Source organism: Pimephales promelas, chromosome 3, assembly GCF_988280905.1.
Source record: "Pimephales promelas chromosome 3, fPimPro1.hap1.1, whole genome shotgun sequence".
Classification (NCBI taxonomy): domain Eukaryota; kingdom Metazoa; phylum Chordata; class Actinopteri; order Cypriniformes; family Leuciscidae; genus Pimephales; species Pimephales promelas.
The window spans coordinates 25,794,656-25,811,489 of record NC_142771.1 but is presented as its reverse complement, the minus strand read 5'-3'; the positions used below and the strand labels follow the sequence as shown (position 1 = coordinate 25,811,489).

At 36.6% G+C, this 16,834-nt stretch overlaps 1 protein-coding gene across 18 annotated transcripts in view; it reads left to right on the top strand.

The window, feature by feature from the left end:
• cacna1aa (calcium voltage-gated channel subunit alpha1 Aa) overlaps positions 1-16,834 on the top strand; it is a 92,034-nt gene that overhangs the window by 10,352 nt on the left and 64,848 nt on the right. For all 18 annotated transcript variants that reach the window (XM_089128600.1, XM_089128608.1, XM_089128607.1 and 15 more), the window contains exons 2-6: positions 4,686-4,791; positions 4,971-5,110; positions 14,477-14,568; positions 16,087-16,239; positions 16,355-16,542. In XM_089128600.1, the coding sequence (XP_088984726.1) occupies positions 4,686-4,791; positions 4,971-5,110; positions 14,477-14,568; positions 16,087-16,239; positions 16,355-16,542 (679 nt within the window). The remainder of the gene's footprint in view (positions 1-4,685; positions 4,792-4,970; positions 5,111-14,476; positions 14,569-16,086; positions 16,240-16,354; positions 16,543-16,834) is intronic.

The window sequence follows — 16,834 nt, the reverse complement described above, 5'->3', positions numbered from 1 at the left end:
CGCTCTGAAGAGTGCTACGCCATCTATTACTGCTAATTACCACACTAGTGATTCTCACACACATACACTCACTGACTGACTGACATGCCCACTGATTCGCTCATGTACTCTATTAGTGGATTAGCGTGCAGTATAACTGTCTGTCTGATTGCTTCAGCTCATTCGGCTTCAGTGGGTGATAAGTTCTTATGTGTCTAGTCAGCCATTTTGATACCACTGACTGTTTGTATAGGAGTTTGTAGTTTGCAACTCTTCAAGAAAAGCAAGTAGTGGTGGGGAATGCTTGATGAGCCACATTTGACTGAATGTAAATTTGAATTGAAATTCTGCAATTTTTAGTTGCTGAAACTATTATGAAATTTGTGTTTGGTTAGTGAAGCTTTAGTTATGACTAAAGAATTCTTTATTTTCTGTTTTTGTTTTCAGTTAGTTTAGAGAGTGGGGCTTAGTTAGTGTGCTTTGGTTTTGTTATTTTGTTTGTTTAGCACCGCTCATATTCTTTCTCTCTGTGGCTTGTTTCAATTATAATTTTTTAAAAATTCTTTTAAGTTGAGTATATAGTTGTAATTAAGTTTATTTGTTTGTTTTCATTTATGTAAATTATAACGTTTGTGTTGTAAATAAAGCAAACCACCTGCTTGCAGTAATTTGTTCATTCACTCACCAGACTGTTCTCATGAAATGGCGTATGTATGACACGCCAATTCGTAATTTCATTTTTGGCGTGCTATCAACACGCATAATCACTTTTCAGCGTGTTTATGAACTCTGTTGACTTTACGTTACATTACTGTATATATAAATCTATGACCTACCCCAACCCCGTCCCTAAACGTACCCGTCACTGGGGTTAATACCAATTATGAGTCTTAGTTAGGGGGGCTAATTTATCAACTATTACCGATCGTCATCGAGAAACTAGGCAGGCCAAATGCCGGCAAGGCGATAGGTGTGTGTCCCCCCTTGGTTGCACTCAAGGAGGATCAGGTTAAGGAGGCAGCAAAATTCGGTCAGCCATGTTCACTAATGTATTTCGCTCAATGGTTTCATTTTCACTGCATACATGTGTTTACAGTGGAAGTTCCATGCCGCCGAGCTGGCGAATAACACACGTCGTAACCAAACATTATGTGATTGGCTTACGGGTAACCAATGATTTTATACTTCAAGCGCTTCAACACTTTTAAAACAGTTCATATCTTAAAATCTGTCTCTCGTTTAATGCCTCCCTGTGTCTGTCGTCCACCTTCATCTGCATCTGTCTGTCTTTTGGTCCCATTGCAGATTATATTCTCTTCCTTCACTCAAGTCTTCTTGTCTCAACTTGTCTCTCCATCTCTCTCCATCCATCTCTCTGTGGAGCTGTGCGTCAGGCGGCCGTGCTGACGGTGCAGACTGCACTTGGCTGAATGAAGATTGGCTGATGGAGGGAGATGATGAATTCACAGGTTCAGTGGTAGAGGTAGAGCGAGGGAGCAGCCGACTGGGGGGACAAGGGATGGTGATTGAGAGATTGACGAGATGCATATGGCACAGAAAGAGTGTGAGAAGAACAGATTTAGAGGGAAAAGATGAGTGCAAGACTTTTGAAGGGCACTTGACACACTCATTCATAAATCTTTTTTTCAGGGGTGGTGGTGGCAAGACACTTAACCCCTAGTTGCTCCAGAGGCGTGCGACCTCTGACATGTATAGCAATTGTAAGTCGCTTTGGCTAAAACCATCAGCTAAATTGATAAATGGATAAATGGAGCCTTTAGTGTCACTTGATCCTTCAGAAATTATTCTAATATGCTGATTTGCTGCTCAGAAAACATTTCTTATTGTCAATTTTGGAAACAATTGCACTGCTTGATATTTATGTGGAAACTGCTATATGGTTTTTTTTTCAGGATTCTTTGATAAATAGAAAACGTTTAAAAGATTAACTTTTTTTTTTTTACATTTGATATACTTTTGTAACATTTATAAATCTATTTACTGTTACAGACAGTAATACATTTGAATGCTTCCTTACTAAATAAAATTAATTTTCTTCATCAATTAAATCTGAACCTAAACTTTTAAGCGGTTTTGGGAGAATATTTTTTTTTTTACACTGAGCTCTATGCAGTAAATTTTGGAATTGCATTTTCCACAACATATGCATGCACTGATGTCTTAGAATTTAGTGAAAATTAGGTGTCTTAAGAGGCAGCAGCAGAATGACCTACCATGTTAAGACTCCTGCATTATGTGATTTTTGGTCATGACCTTCTGTGCCAGCTGTGTAACCTCATTCCTAACACGAATGACCGCTCTCAGAGTGTCCAGATAGCATTCACAAGGCCAGCGCCGCTGAGGCCACTGTAAACACTCACACAGGCAGAGAAAGGACCATTTCTCCCTTCCTTTGTCTACCACTTTCTTTTATCTCAATGGCATTGCTATATATAGTTTTGTGCAGAGGGAGGAAGGTGGGTTCATAATTCATAACAGTTTTCTGGCGGGGCGCATCATAGCATTGTCTCATATTCATCCTATCTTTAAATGAGCACCTTTTTCACAATGCAGGAGAGTGAGCGTCTTCAAAGCATCAAAACATACGCTGCGGCCATATCACAAACACTGGCCTCTAGGGCAGGAACAGGATGTCCATTCATCCACCCTACTAGAAAGGAAGAGTGTGTCACTTTCCCTTTTATCATTCCATCCCGATGGGTGTGTGAACGTGCACACTCCCACACACAAACAGTAGTATTTAAATTAGACACTAGAATGATCACACACAACAACACTGATATCATTATGCATGCATGTGGAAGAACATGCACACATACTCGGAGCAGAGGCCAGGCAGGCTAATTAAAAGGCAAAGAGTTTGTTAATGTGTTGTAATGCTGGACTGACTGCTGCGTATTAAAGGAGCTGGAGTCATTACTGTACAGATACTGTGAAAGCCTGCCAGATCTCTTCTTCTCCTCTCTCTGCTTCAACAGATGTGTTTGACCGAAAACTGTTTTTGCTAATCTAGTTGGAAATTTTGGCTATCAACAAAGAGTTTTTTCCATCTTGGTGTTCTCTCTATATTTAATTACTATTATTTAACATATCTTAGCTTTTACAGAAAATATTCATGTTACCACTTTTGTAATCGTTAACATTTTCCTAAGCAACTAATTTCAATACACATTTGTTTTCTCAGGAACTGGTGAAATATCACTTTAATGTGCCATTAGCTTGTTGCTTTGCTAACAGTCAGCCTGCCCTACAGTGTACGATTAAAAAAAAATACACAGCTAACAAATAAAAATAGTCAGTTTTTAATTAGGTAGTTGTTGGTATTGAATTATCATTTTTATTGATGTTTTCTCTGGAATTATTTATTTTCTCTGGAACTCATAGCAAAGCATTCTGGGATAATGTATGTAGTCATGAAGGATGCATCCTTTTCTGTCTTAGAATTAGCCCAAAATGAGTGGAGGAGCCTTTGCATTGGGAGTGAGTCTACGATGAATTAAAATTCACTCTATTTATTCTCTAAATCTATATTATTGATCTTATTGTTAATTAATCATCTGTGCATATGTTTGGCACAAACAACGGCAAGCTCACAATTAGATCAGCCTCCATCCAATCAACAACCAGTGGATAGAAAGCCTGTATTTTTTTTCAATAATCTGTTTCACACAGATGTATGTCACAATAGAGAATAAATAATTTGTCGACTTAAAATTGCCGCCTGCATTGGCAGCTCACTAGGTTTTGAAACAGTCAGAGCTTGTATGTGTGTGACAGTCCTGATAGTCGTACAGTATCTTACCCACCCTTAAGTTCTTGTGTTTAGTGAGCCAAAGAGGCATGTCACTTTGAATCACAAAGGCGGCTCTAACCATCTAAGCTCATACTGACTCTCAACACACATATACACAAATTGGCCTGCAGTAAATACCAGTGGCGAGTGATGAGGTCATTTAAAGCATACAGAATCTGCCTGACTCATACTCATCCACTGCGTGTGTTACTTCAGCATGAATAGCAGCTTATTTACCACAGGCTCAGCCAGCCGCACAAGGAGATGATGTGAGATGTTGTTTGGCCCATGCAGGGTGAGCGTGACATTTACTATTTGAAGCTATTTGAAACTATTTTTCAAAGTGAGGTGGGACTTGATTCTCAGTCGAACTCCGCAAATTCACTGGTGTATTTGACTTGACCTGTATTTAGCACAAGGGGCTTAATGTGATTTTGCTTAGTAATCCATGTAGGGCGACTGTTTGAATGTCTGCCCTCTCAGAATCAGATGTATTGATTCTTCACTGATGTTCAGAGAGTCTTTGGCTCATAAGTTTACATACCTGTTGAAGTGTATGTAAGATGTTTAGCAAAAATTAAAGGGATTGAAGCATTTACAATTATCCTTTTCCAATATGTATACATTGTTGTTACTGTATATTGTGTGTTGCTTCCTTTAATATTATTATTATTATATCTTATTATATTCATTTGAAATATTATGTTATTTAATGTGATGTTAAAGTTTTAAGATGAAATTATAAATATGTGTGTATTATAAATATTTATATTTTGTCTTATCATACATAAACTAAAAGCAATTTCTACTAACTCACATATTCTGAAAGGGGTATTTAACTGTTATAGCATTCATGTTGTTTTAAGACTTTTCCTTGACCTGTAATTTTCACTCCATTTGAGTACATGATCCTGGCTACCATCATCGCTAACTGCATTGTCCTAGCCCTGGAACAACACCTTCCGGATGGGGACAAGACACCTATGTCAGAGCGTTTGGTGAGTTGCAGTTGTGTTTATCAGTGTTTCTTTGTTTCAGTACACTGTAATACCACAATCTACATAACTCTACAGAAAACACGATAACTAACTGGTCTCTGAAATCAATTTTTAAAAAGAAATCCAGTTGTTTATTCCTGTTTACACACTCTTGTTTCTCTTTGTCTTCTCTCTCACAGGAGGATACAGAACCTTACTTCATTGGCATTTTCTGTTTCGAGTCAGGCATTAAGATCTTGGCCCTGGGCTTTGCCTTCCACAAGGGCTCTTACCTACGTAATGGCTGGAATGTCATGGACTTTGTAGTGGTGCTTACTGGGTAAGTCAGAACAAACACATCTGCATTCACTTAGAATAAATAGCACCGACTGATACAGTTGTTTGTCACACTGCATAGTTTTAGCACCCAATTCACTAGGAATTATGCAAATCCAATACTAAGGGAAATTTCTAAATTCTCCTCACCAATTTCGATGTCACAACAAAAACCTGTAGGCTATTAAGCACTCTATATATATATATATTTTTTTTTTTTAAGAAATAAGTTATCGATATTCAGAGATCATCTGTCAAATATGACAGTATTTGATAGCATTGTGTTGGTACTGATACTGCAGAAAAGTTGGTATGGACCATTTCCACATTTCCTGGAATCATGTTTTGCACTATAACTTTACTACATTTGTGATGTTGATAACTGTGGAAATGCATCATCACACAGTCTGTGAAAAGGGTTCATTGTTGTTACTGTTTTACTGTGAAGTACTTTTGCTGTCGCTGTCACATTTTTTTTTAGCAGTAATAGCAATAATTGCACCAGGCAGATATCACTGACTTAGGCACTCTAAAATGATCATATTTAGAATAGAAAAAGGTGCGTTTGTGTTTTGTTTGACAAAGACTTCATTTTAATACACCTGATGCAGATTTTACACTTACATTTGGCAGACGCTTTTATCCAAAGCGACGTATTGCATTTCAAGGTTCATATTTACATTCTTGCTTTCCCTGAGAATCGAATCCATAACCTTGGTGTTGCAAGTGCCAATGCTGTACTGAGCTACAGGAAAGCTTGTTTGAGCTATATGAAAGCTTAGATAATGCCTGATTAACTGGATTAACGGTGGCTAGTGTATAAAACACAGGTGTAAAAGTGTTGCAACTGTTAAGTGAATTTACCCAGCAAGCTCTTTTAAATGTCTGTGTTGGTATTTTAAATATACAAATAAGCCATTTGAAATATTGCCTACTGTTATGTTCTGTTTTTGAAAGGGTTTATGGGTGACTGCTTTTGTCAGTTTGGTTTATTTTACGTGAAATCTGCATGTGTTTGTATAGACGTGAATGTATGTGAGGTGGAACCACACGGCGAGTGATATTTTTCTCCTGACCTAATGAGCTCACGGTGAGCTAAGATCAGAGCAGCACCGTGGATACAAGCGGTGAGGACACACTACAAATGTCACCGGAGAGAGCGTTTGACAGAAGAAAAAAAAAAGAGAACCATACAGAATGATTGGACTGCACAGGGCTGTCACAGTAGACAACCATGATTTTTGCAAAGGAGGAAGGAAGAGTAAAAAAAAGAAAATCTGGAGGTTAGACAGCTAGATTTGCTTTTGCCTTATAATGGCATGCCGAGCTTGCAGTATACTTATTTAAAAACATGAACAATATAATGAACAGAACAATACAAATACAAACGATGTATTTACTTATTGTTTAGTTGCCCTGAATCTGGTGTGAACAGTCTTTTACGTTTAAGTTGATGTTGCACTTTTTAGATAATCGTTGCACTTTTAAGATAATCAAAACCGTGGATGCCAATTCTGAGGCTCAGATTCTAGAATGGTTATGAAATAGTTTCATAAACCATTAAGTTATGAAAAAGTATTTTTTTCTGTTTTTTCTTCTATTTTCTTTAAATATAGACATATATGTGCTAACATTTTGAGAACTCCATTAAAGACCAGATAACATTCTATTAACGTTACTTTGGAGAATGTTTGTTGATAACTTTGAGATTACTTTGAGTTTCCTGATCTGAATCTGATGATAATGATAATCGTTCAAACGTTTAGAGCAGTTAAGTTTTTTCATACATTTTTTAAAGATGTCAATTATGCTCACAAAGGTTGGTTTTTAGTATGAAACACAGTAAAAACATTAATGTTGTAAAATATTATTTCCATTTAAAATAACTTCTTGATTGTAATATATTTTAAAATGTAATTTCAACCTGCGATGGCAAAGCTGAATTTTCATTACTCCAGTCTTCAGTGTCACATGATCGATTATAACATGCTGATTTGGTGCTCAAGAAACATTTATAAACACTGAAATTATAGAAAGTACAAAAGAACAGGATTTTTTTTTTATGAAAATATCTTATACTGTCAATTTAATGTCTTACCTGAAACTCTTAAATAGTATAGCATGTTTCTGAAAAAACACTGTGAAGTTGAATCTATAGTGTTATAATGTCTGCTGCACTGCCTATCATCTTGCAGTTCTCCAGCATGCATGTTATAGCCTTTCCATCCATCTCTGCGTACATCAAATTCGTTCACATATCCAATTTAGTTTGTAATTTAGAGAACTAGGACTGAAAGGAGAGGTGCTAAAAGGTTGGCTCAGGCAGATATTGCCACTTGACCTAAAAACCACAAGCTTGATTGATCAACCATTGTAGCTCAGTTAGCATGATTACTAACACAGAACCGCTGGATCTCATGCGTTGTTATTGGTAGTTTAACGCATGGTGGATGTTGTGAAAATTGATTCTCTGCTCTGTCATATTCTGGGTTGTACTGAAGAGGGGTAGAAGTGCATGTAGGTGTGTTTGGTAAGTTTTTGTGCAATTATTCTAAGAACCTGGTGCCTTTTTCAGTAAACTTTTGTAAGATTTTAAACGTTTAGTTAGACGCATAAATGTGATGAATAGCTACTTGAGGTAAATTTTAATATGCTAATATAACATTAATAAGGGCTTATAATTATGAGAAAACAGGTTTGATTCTAACAGGATTGACATTATAAGCATAGTGCTCAAGGTGAAATCACAAGGTGTTTCGTAGAGAATTTAAAGCTGATGTGTTTGCAAATTTCTACTTTTGAATGACCAAATTTTACTGTACAATGCCATTTGGCATATTAAGCTCGTCCAATTATGTAAAACCTAACAAAATAAAATATGAAGTGAGAATATGTATAGTATTAGTATAGTTATACAGAACTATACTGATGGTAACAGGATAGATGTGAATCAACCTAAAGACACAAGTCTCATTAGTACATTGTCAACTAAACATATACATATAAAATGGTATTATTATAATATTTTATTATTATTAATATTATGTTAATTGTCAATTATTATTATTATTTGCATATTTGATGATATAGCAAACAGAAGTTGGCAGGCCGAACATAAATATTCCAAATAAAAAATTGTCGAAATTGTCTGTATTACACAATACCATTGTGTATTTTTTTTAAAGGTGCACGCATAGGTGTTTGTTGTCTTCTCTCTGTGTGTATATGTATTTGTGTTTATATGTATATGTGCATGAGACTCCTTTTTGATCTTTCTGTGTGTGTGTGTGTGTGTGTGTGTGTGTGTGTGTGTGTGTGTGTGTGTGTGTGTGTGTGTGTGTGTGTGTGTGTGCGTGTAAATGGGTCAGAGGGTGTGTTGGCTGCAGTAGGGAGGAGAGCTATAGCCCTGTTTGCTGCAGCCATTTTCTCTCTACTCACTCTATTCTGAGTCTTCATCATATGCAACGTTTGAAGCAGGCTGAGCAATTGTCCTGTTTAACAGATGTGTGTGCATATTTTTTTCAGAATTCAAAATCTAATAAGATGGCAAATAAATACATAAGCAAGGGTGAGGGAGAAAAGGGAACTGGGTAAGATCTTGGGTTTGTCTTTCCAAGTGTCCTAGGGTTTAGCGAAGAGAAAGAGAGAGGAGAAAGAGAAGAGAAAGGGAAAGATGCAACTGGAGAAGCAGTAGGTTGGAAACAAGCAGTGGCTTGTATGTGTATGAGTCTGAGGGAGACTGAGAGAGAGGAGAAGCAGAGCAAGCCAATGAGAGCAGTCTATGCAGGAGCTGCTGCAGTAACCTGTTTTTCACTACTGCAGATGATCAATCATCCAGCAAAACCTTGAGACACAAGAACTTTCTCTTTCCTCACACACTCACAGGCTGATATTCTCTCTCTCTCTGCTCACAGCTGTTCTCTCTTTGCTGTGGAAGGTAAATGGCGGATATGTCTTTCAGTTGAGGAGCACTTTGAAGATGAAATGATATGTCCCCTCTCAACACCTCAACTCTGGTCCTTTGATATAACACACATTAATAGCCCTTTCTCTTTTTCCCTTTTTCTCTTTATTTTCCAGATAGAATTAGAATTACACTGAGCAACACTTTGAAATCTGATGTAAAACAGCTGCAACATGAAGCAGAGAGTGCACAATACACCATTTATGCACACAGTGGTCATGGTTAAATGATGAAAATAACCAAAACATTGCAATATAAGACCTTCCTGTACACCAATAGATTAGCTGTTCCAAAAACAGGAATAATTTTCTTTGAAATATTTGGTTGTATCCAATAGTAATGTGGAATTATATATATATATATATATATATATATATATATATATATATATATATATATATATATATATATACAGTATATATCAAATTAAACCTCACATTATTTTGGTGTAACATATGCTTTTGCTTTAACATTAAATTAACTTTTCAAAACAATTTATGCTATTTATTATGCAATTTATCACATATATTAATTGTGTGCCTCCAGTTAGGCCCATTGATTGTACTTGTTAAAGGAATTTATTAATGTCAAGTTCACCCTGCTCGGTCAACTGTGTAAGTTGCTTCAGATAAAAGCATTTGCTAAATGTATAAATATGTGTTACCTTGTGAATACAGATAGCTAGTTGGTTAGTTAGATAGTTTGAACTTTATTGTCCACCAATGAGGAAATTCTACTTTGGCTTCTCATAAAAATGCAAGTTATACACATACACAATATACAGTGTAAACGTTTTACTCAAAAAGAGTTAATTTCCCCAGTCCCTTCATTTAATAATCTAACTGCTTCTGATATATGTTGTTATATACTTTTTTAGGGAATTTTGAGACCTTATACTTGCTTCCAGATGGATAATGTGTACAGATGTGACGTAATGACGCAAAGACATGCTCGGATTTCCCGTGGAAATCCAGCAGTACTACTGGAGTTAAAAACATTATTACAAGCTTACCACATTGAATCGAGCTACGACAAGCAGACAGTTTTGAACACTGGCTGGTTATGTATTTTCTTATATGTATTTTGGATAATTTTTAACCCCCCAAAAAACAGACTGCTGCTTAGCCAGTTAGCAAGAAACATACACAATATAAAACTCAAAACTAAGTATTTGAACATTACCTTTCAAGAGCAAGCAGTTTGCGAATCCTGCGTTGAAGCAGTCGTCAGTAAAATAAATGGTACACATCAAAAGTTTAGGATTATACTGCTGTGGTATCGTGGTAAATATGAATTTTAAAGGTCCCATGACATGGGGTTATTTTATTATTGTATAATGTTTCCTGGGTTGCCCTTATAATGTTAGTATGTTTTTGTTTTGTTTTTTAAATCAAAAATAATCATAATTTAGCGGCGCATTTCAAGAAAAAATAAAATTAACCCATTGTTTCTCCAGAGGCTTGGATTAAAGGGTTAGTTCACCCAAAAATGAAAATTAAGTCATTAATTACTCACCCCCATGCTGTACCAACCCCGTAAGACCTTCGTTCATCTTCGGAACACAAATGAAGATATTTTTGATTAAATTTGAGAGCTGTCTCACTACCACATTGGCTCCTAAGGGACTGGCTCTTGACGGCCCAGAAAGTCAATGAAGAAAATGTTTAAATATTCCATGTGCCTACAGCGGCTCAACTATAAGTTTATCAAGCGACGAGACTACTTTTTGTGCGAAAAAACAAACAAAAATAACGACTTTATTCGACTATTCCTTTTCTTCCTTGTTGGCCTGAAACGGGACTTCAATAGATTTTCACGACGCATGCGCGAGAATTGCGATCTTCTTCAACTACTTCAGTTCAGTTCTCGCGCATGCGTCTTGGAAATCTAAGGAAGTCTCGTTTCAGGCCAACAAGGAAGAAAAGAAATAGTCGAATAAAGTCATTATTTTTGTTTGTTATTTCGCACAAAAAGTATTCTCGTCGCTTGATAAACTTATAGTTGAGCCACGGAAGTCACTTGGGATATTTAAACATTTTCTTCATTGACTTTCTGGGCCGTCAAGAGCCAGTCCCTTAGGCAGGCAATGTGGTAGTTATACAGCTCTCAGATTCAATCAAAAATATCTTCATTTGTGTTCCGAAGATGAACGAAGGTCTTACGGGGTTGGTACAGCATGGGGGTGAGTAATTCATGACTTAATTTTCATTTTTGGGTGAACTAACCCTTTAAGCAACTAAAAAATACTTTTGTGTTAATTTGTACATTCGAACACTGATCAACTACCATGCTTCGCTCGTTTGCAAGCCATGATATGTCTCGAGGAAAAACTCGTACTCCCTAGCTCATTTTCTCATGGGCGAGCCGAAGTCTCTGGACTGGCAAAGCAGAGAAAGGGGAGGTAACCTTTCCTCCGTATGACGTCATACAGGGGAGATTCAAGATCAGTGCGTCTGAGCTTTCATTTTCTCAAAGGTAGAGAAAGATAGCCAAAGCTCGGTTTACACCGATTGAAATTTTTAGCCACTGGGGGACCATATACAGGCTAAATTATGTTAAAAAAAAATAATAATAATAATGTCAGAGGACCTTGTAGAGCACAGCATCTTCTCAACATGATGCTGTCCAGTATCCACAGGAATCCGCTGACGGTTTGAGGTTCAAGTTTTCCCTAGTGTCTGCACGTGCAATACGTGGGCGAAGCAAAATATGTTTCATCATGACATCACAACAACGAAACGGCTTATGACTCGTTTGAAAAACGATTCATTTCATTGACTCTAACTTTATATATGGTGCACTTTCAGATTTAAAACTTTGCAGGTTGTTTTCATTCACTTGGAACTATGTTATAAACTACATGAAAGGTCATTTTCAAAAATTCATAGGGACCCTTTAATATTTCACAGTGACTAAGCATGTTTGTTTTCCCGCATATGTATGTAGAGATTATGCTATGGCTATTTAATTTTGTAAAAACAATATCTTCCTCCGTATTGGACGGATTGCAGTGTATGTAGAGTAGATGCTGTATGTTTTTTAGATCCACCAAACCCCTCCTTTTGCCTTGTTAGCACAGTGATGCTAAAATTCTATCAATGAGAAATGGCTCTTGTTCCCATGGAAACCGTTATGAATGAGAAGGGCCCAGTAACCGTAGAAACTGTCTGAATGAGGAATTGTCAGTTGCTATGGGAATATGGTGTAATTGTGAGGAAGTCTGTGGTGGGAGTTGTCATCCTCATCGACTCTCTAAACAAACAAAAAGAATGTTAATGTGTTCACGACTTTACTTTATACAGTGTTGGTAACTAAACAATAGTGTTTTGACTAGTAGCAGCACTGACCTACATTTACGTCCACTGCTACAAAAAACACTGCCGCTTTCTCTCACTCCTTAGCCGTACACACATTCTCTCACACCCACAGTGTGTGTCTGGGATCGTGGGGAGATGGATTGGCAGATGCCTCCCTGTGGGCTGCCCCGTGTCAGTGCAGTGTAAACACCTGTGAATTCTCCTCTGTATCCCATAAGCTCAATCTGTCAGATTCTTTGGGGGCTCCCCTGGAGCCCACACACCCATGGTTCACTTTCCTGAACCTCATCAAAACAGCAAAACCTCTCTCTTGGAAGAAACACTTTATGTATACCTTTACAAAAGGGGTCTTATTCTTAAATTACCTCTTGTTTGGTTTTGTCTCTTTTAGTTCAGTTTTGTTTGTTTTGTTTTGTTTACATGCAGGTAGGCCACGGCACAAACATGTCTCCATAAGGAAATTTATTTCATTCTTAAGGAAAATATAAGGGTTTCCATATCATTAGCTCATTATAAAACAGTAGAAGTCAATGAAAAGTCCCCACCCTCCTAGAGAAATAAGTGCGTTGGTGTGTTAGAGAACGGGAGAGAAAGTGTTGTATAATAAGTCAGGTACAGCTGACAGTGGTGGCTCTCAGACTGCAGCTCTATAAATAGACGAGGAGAGATGGGAATAAATCAGCCAGTCAGCATCTTCCTCTCACTCTCATTCAGCTCCTCCCCTCTCTCTGTTCCCTCTTCCTCCTCCAGCCTCCTTTGGCTCTCTTTCTTCACCTCCCCATTTTGCTTTCTCTCTCTCTCTCTCTCTCTCTCTCTCTCTCTCTCTCTCTCTCTCTCTCTCTCTCTCTCTCTCTCTCTCTCTCTCTCTCTCTCTCTCTCTCTCTCTCTCTCTCTCTCTCTCTCTCTCTCTCTCTCTCTCTCTCTCCATCTCTCCTTTTCTTTCTCATTTGACCCTCTGTCCATCCCCAGTAATTTACATTAATATTAACTGAACAACTAGTCTTCCTTCAACCTCCATGACTTCTGCCTCTCTGCACCTACGTCCTTTGCTTTTTTCCCCTATGCCCTTAGTTGCTTTTAGTTTGTTCTACTAAAGACAAAAATGATTTTCTTTCTTTAACAGTTGACACTCATATCAAAGCAGTTTTAGACGGGTTAAAATATATCTCAATGGACATTTTTCTATATGTCATGCAAAATGAAGCAAGTTTAGGTTGTCCGCTGTCTTCAAAAACAGGCTTCATGTGGCGATAAAACTGATAATTTGGTGTTACATCTGTGGGTTTTAATGTTGATTTAAAATTCCTGTCATATATGTTTCACTATCCGTGCTGTATTGATTCACTTGGATTCACGTCTTTGTTCTTCTCTGCATGTTATCATTAAAGAGAATCAGTTTCCAGTGACTTTCCTGCACAAATAAAGGTCATATGAATACAAAGCAGCGGTACCCACATTTATCTCTATTCTCTGCACATGGACCTCTGACATTCACTCTGAGGGGGGACGAGCAGTGTGTGCCATCCTCTCTCAAACCATTAATGCCCACTACTTATCGTATTTGAGTCCATGATTCACACACTGTAGCTTAGATGTCTGACCAGGTGAAGCCTTATACAGTCATTTATGATTTTAATTTTGTCTGTGTTCAGAACAGCCCGTTCTCATCCCAAGACGTCATCTACTGTAACTGAAGCTTTTGACCAGACGTCAACATCCAACGCTTTAGGGCACCCTTTAACGTCAGTTAGATGTCAGTTAAAGGGTGCCCTAAAGCGTCGGATGTTGACGTATGGTCAAAAGCGTCAGTTACAGTAGATGACGTCTTGGGATGAGAATGTGTTGTTCAGAATGGGCATTAGCTTAATCACCATGTAAATAGATTTACATGAGCTGTGTTCATGTACCTTTGTCACGCTTTATACATGTTTTTCTCAAAAAAAAATATGAACTGTCACTGATTAACAAATACTAATGCTCTATTAGTATAGTAGACCACTGTTTACCACAATATCCCAGTTTAAACCTCGACTGACTTTGTGTTTTCTTGTTCATCTATGATTCATTCTGTAATGTTATTTCTCTCCAGAATACTGTCAACAGTGGGCTCAGACTTTGACCTGAGGACCCTGCGTGCTGTTCGAGTGTTGAGACCTCTCAAACTTGTGTCTGGGATTCCTAGTGAGTAACATATTTGTTCCAATTTATTCAATTTGATGTTTTATATATGTAGGGATGCACCGAAATTTCGGCCGCCGAAAATTATCCAAAATAAATCTGTTAACTGATTCTGTTGCATAGAACTTAATGAAGAATGATATATTGATATTAATATATTGATATTTGATATTATTTTATTATAGGCCTATTGTCTGTCCAATTTTTGTGTGTTACTTTACTGAATCTGAATTTAAAAAATGCAAGCTTTTATTTAAAGTAATTGAATTGAATCATTTATTTTTTCAGGCCCAGATTTTTCCTTTCAGTACATCCCCAATTATATGCTTTCCGTATAATGAAAGTGGATGTAATTTGTACTGCTAAGCTCCAAAAAGAACAAATAAATAAATAAATAAATAATAATAAATGCATCGCACTATGTTTGAAGTCACTGAAGCAGGCTTTCTGTGGGTCTTAAAAAAGTCTTAATTCACCCTGACACTAATTATGGCCTTAAAAAGGTCTTAAATCAAAGGAGAATTTTTTTTTTTTATTCATAGTCATGGCATTGCAAAAAATAAAAAAATAAATACAAATAAATATCTAAAAATCTTTAAATCTAGATAAATTTATTTCAAATTAAGTCTTGAAAAAAGATACAAAATTAAGTGAGTTTATGCTTAGGACAAGAACATATAACAATAAGTTATCAAACTTCCCTTTGAATTAAGTTGGGTTTTTTTTCTGAGCACATTGGCAGATATTTGTTCTTTTTTTTTATTCAAACTTTTTCATAATCTATTTTACAGAAAACAAGACATGATAATTTGTCATTTTTTATCTCCGTAAATGCATCTTTATTTAACATTTATTTAGACATTTGCACTGGAAAACAATACAAAAACACAGAATAATAATAAATTCCATCATTATAAATTCATAAATTCAGTCATAAATTCCATGTCAAACTTTTTTTTTTTTTGTAAAATGAATTAAAAATTAAAAAATATCTGTTGAAAGTAGTATTTTTAAACTGAAGTGTTGTTCATCCAACTCATTGTGTTTCTCCCTAGACATTTACATTTAGAGAACATATTTACATATTGTGTTCCCTTCAATCAATTCCTTACATTTTCTTTACTTGGTCTTAAAAAGGCCTTAAAAAGTCTTAAATGTATCTTCATAAAACCTGCAGAAACCCTGCTGAAGACAAATGGCATTAATTCTTGCATGTCACATGACCAATCGGTTTAAAAAAGCAACCACAGCTGTGATTTAAGGGCTGATTGGTAGGGGAAGAATAAATATCATTATATTCACTGTTCAAAACATGATCTGAGAAGTCATGAATATACAGTTCATAAGAATTGCTTTTATATGCTGATTTAGTATATTTGAAGTGTGATGATGCACAGTTTACATGATTCATTTTGTGCCATATTACAAGCTGTCAAGTTTTGTAATCCAATTTTATACTGCAAAAACAAACACTAACCTCGCTCTGACTATATGTCAATATACTTGTTCTCTTTCCTCTAGGCTTGCAGGTTGTTCTCAAATCCATTATGAAAGCCATGATCCCACTGCTGCAGATCGGTCTGCTGCTCTTCTTTGCCATTCTCATGTTCGCCATCATTGGTCTAGAGTTCTATATGGGCAAATTTCATACGACATGCTTTGACAATATCACTGGTAGGTCACTTGGTGCCAGTGGAGATCATGGAATTTCACAAACACAAGTAGCACAATTTAATTATTTATGAAAGATTTATTTATGATTTTTCTCTTTCTTACACCTTTCTTTTAGACGAAATCCGAGAGGAGTTTCCTTGCGGGAATGAAACTGGTGCTCGGAAGTGTCCAAATGGAACAGTATGTAAAGAGTACTGGCTTGGACCTAACTATGGTATCACCCAGTTTGACAACATCCTGTTTGCCGTGCTCACAGTCTTCCAGTGCATTACCATGGAGGGCTGGACTGACCTGCTATACTATGTAAGTCCCATTGCAGTGCTTACTTGACTAATGCCACAGAGCTTCCTCATTTCATTTTTTGGATTTCTGACCTAAATAGACACTTAAAAGAACAGACCAGGAGTAGAAATAAGCAATTATTTATTTTTATTTGAACTGTTAATATCTGTTCAAATTGTTGGTGATCAAAATCTTATTTTAGGAATATGTCATTTTTAATAAGGATAAAAAGGTATGGTTTTCAATGACTGAGATGACATGAATACTGAAAAAAATATGATTTTTTATACACTTCATGGACACTGTTTTCTAT